The 2342-nt window shown below is 42.7% G+C and overlaps 1 protein-coding gene across 2 annotated transcripts in view; it reads left to right on the forward strand.

Annotated features, from left to right (window-relative positions):
• Window positions 1-2342, forward strand: part of eml2 (echinoderm microtubule associated protein like 2) — a 46912-nt gene that overhangs the window by 17355 nt on the left and 27215 nt on the right. For both annotated transcript variants that reach the window (XM_015394044.1, XM_015394045.1), the window contains exon 2: window positions 575-802. In XM_015394044.1, coding sequence (XP_015249530.1) covers window positions 575-802 — 228 coding nt within the window. The remainder of the gene's footprint in view (window positions 1-574; window positions 803-2342) is intronic.

Genomic DNA, 2342 nt, shown 5'->3' on the forward strand with positions numbered 1-2342 from the left:
TTCCAGGCGGCTTTATCAACTTTCTTAAGATGCTGCACTATTAAAGTCCAATATAGACAAGGTTTGAATGATGACATTTCCACACAGTAAAACAAAGTGATTTTTAAAAATCTTAATACATTATTGTGGAAAAAACAACCAAACAAACAAAGCTTTGTTTTTCTGCAGCTCTGACTCAGATCATAAACTGTTGTCGTTTTGCTTTCCTTGTTTTCCCTCCTTTTATCTCTGGTTCAGACTCATTTCACTGTAAATCATTTGAACCGGTTAGAATTTAGTAGAAACTTCTCACAAACTGAAGCTGCAACTTAGAGATATAATATTAATTTTAAAAAGCATAAAATAGCTGAATCTCTTCATTTTTGGTTTTGCTTTTTTGTTCTGTCCTTGTTGCTCAGTGTGAAACCATGACTAATAATTCATTTGGACACTTCCTCCTCATCCACCACCAATGTTTTAATTTCTTGTTTGAATTAATGTGTAATTCTACACGTCTCTGAGTGGGTTAAGCCTGCTTCACTGTTTCTGCTGTTTTTAATCCAAGTTTTTACTAAAAATCCGACTTTTTGTCCAGATGACACGGTGTCGGCCAGCAGCAACATGGACATGGAGGACAGAGTTTCTCATCTAGAACAGAGGCTGCAGCTGCAGGAGGATGAAATCCAGCTGCTGAAAGCAGCCTTGGCTGATGCTCTGCGCCGCCTGGGTTCCTGTGAGGAGCAGAGCCAGGGGACGCCTGCAGGGGGTGCTCATGCTGGGAGGAGACCGCTGGCTACTACGACTTCAGCGCCTTCTACCAAGGGTAAAAACCATCGCATCGTTCTTATAGGGGTCATTGTTATATAGGGTATTTAGTGCTGGTCCTTAAGGTCTCTGAATAGGGTATGTAACATTGGTTGGGCTGAAAATGGCATATTTGCTGTTCTATGCGCCCTAATGCAAGCCTGGTTTAGAGCCCCAGAATGAAGCGACATTACTATTTAGATGAGCTGTGCGCTGATTGGTTGGTTTACAACGAGCAAAGCTGCTGAGCAAAGATGCATCATAGCAACAAGCACTCACTCACTGAAACATTGAGATTGTTGATATGGTAGGGTGACCAGACTTTCTCTTTTTCCTGGACATGCCCTACTTTTCATACCTAAAAAAAATGTCCAGGGGGAATTTCGACTACAGTGCAGCAGAACTGAGGCGTGAGCTCCAGGGCTGGTCCCCTGGCGGACGGGGGCAGCGAGCCAGCCGGGGACGAAGCGACCGAACCCGACCCGCTGACGGTATGCTCCACTCCGCCTGCCGTATTGGTCAGGTGGGGGGAAGCATGGGGCCGCCGGTGTCCAGGCTCACCGGGTCGGATTTGGTAACTCTGTCCCAGGCTGGCGCGCTGCCCCCCGGTCCAGTCAGCGGCTCAGCATTTTCAATAGAGAAACTGCCTGCTTTGTAATTCTTGTAGAAATAAACCCAACTGTAGGCTAAACAGCTAAAATGGTGTCTTACATCTACCTCAATTGATGTTCTTAGGCAAGTGAACCAGTGGGCTGGTCTGTATGTTAATTTCGGGGCGTGACAAAAGTACAGACCAGAACCAAATAAGGCAACATCCAACAACTGATTACAACTCGGGGCTTCGTTTGGATTCGCCTGTTTTATGGTGGAAGTTTAGAATTGTGAGATTTGCAGAGAAATTAGGTTTCGATGGTGTTTGAACTTCTCTGTACGTTATTTCACCCACTGAACTATCATTATTCATCTAAGACAATGGACACTTGGTTTTGCATTCTATGACCCCTTTAATATAACATAATGGAAATTACTATGATAGAAAAAAATCCAATTCCGATGACATGGTGCATGTAAGGCCAAAATAAGTCCTGTGCAACAGTTGGCTCTGCAAGACAAGAGGGAATTTATATGAAAATAATTTAAAAAATTGCGTGTTTTTTGTAGAAAACATCCTGTAGATTAAGGGTGTGCAAAATAATCGTCATGAAGATGCATCGTGATTCTAATTTTTGTGATCTACTGCATCGATTCTTGAAGGAAAGAATTGATTATAAAAAAAAAAAAAGAACAAATAAAATACATTAATGGTTGGCACACATCACCCAAATCAAGTGGAATACAGCTTCCAGTCCAGCAGATGTCGCTGCGGATGTGTTGACACCCACTGCTTTGTGTCACAAGCATTTGTGGCCGTGGGATACTGAGATGAGTCATATGAAATAAAACTTGGAGGACACTATGAAAATTCGCCCCACGGCTCCATCACATTTCAAGTCAGATGCTTGGATGCATTTTGGCTTTAAAAACAAAGAAGGTAAAAATGAAATTGATATGATGCACGT

Source organism: Cyprinodon variegatus, unplaced genomic scaffold (genome assembly GCF_000732505.1).
Source record: "Cyprinodon variegatus isolate N-32 unplaced genomic scaffold, C_variegatus-1.0 Scaffold668, whole genome shotgun sequence".
In the NCBI taxonomy this organism is placed as follows: domain Eukaryota; kingdom Metazoa; phylum Chordata; class Actinopteri; order Cyprinodontiformes; family Cyprinodontidae; genus Cyprinodon; species Cyprinodon variegatus.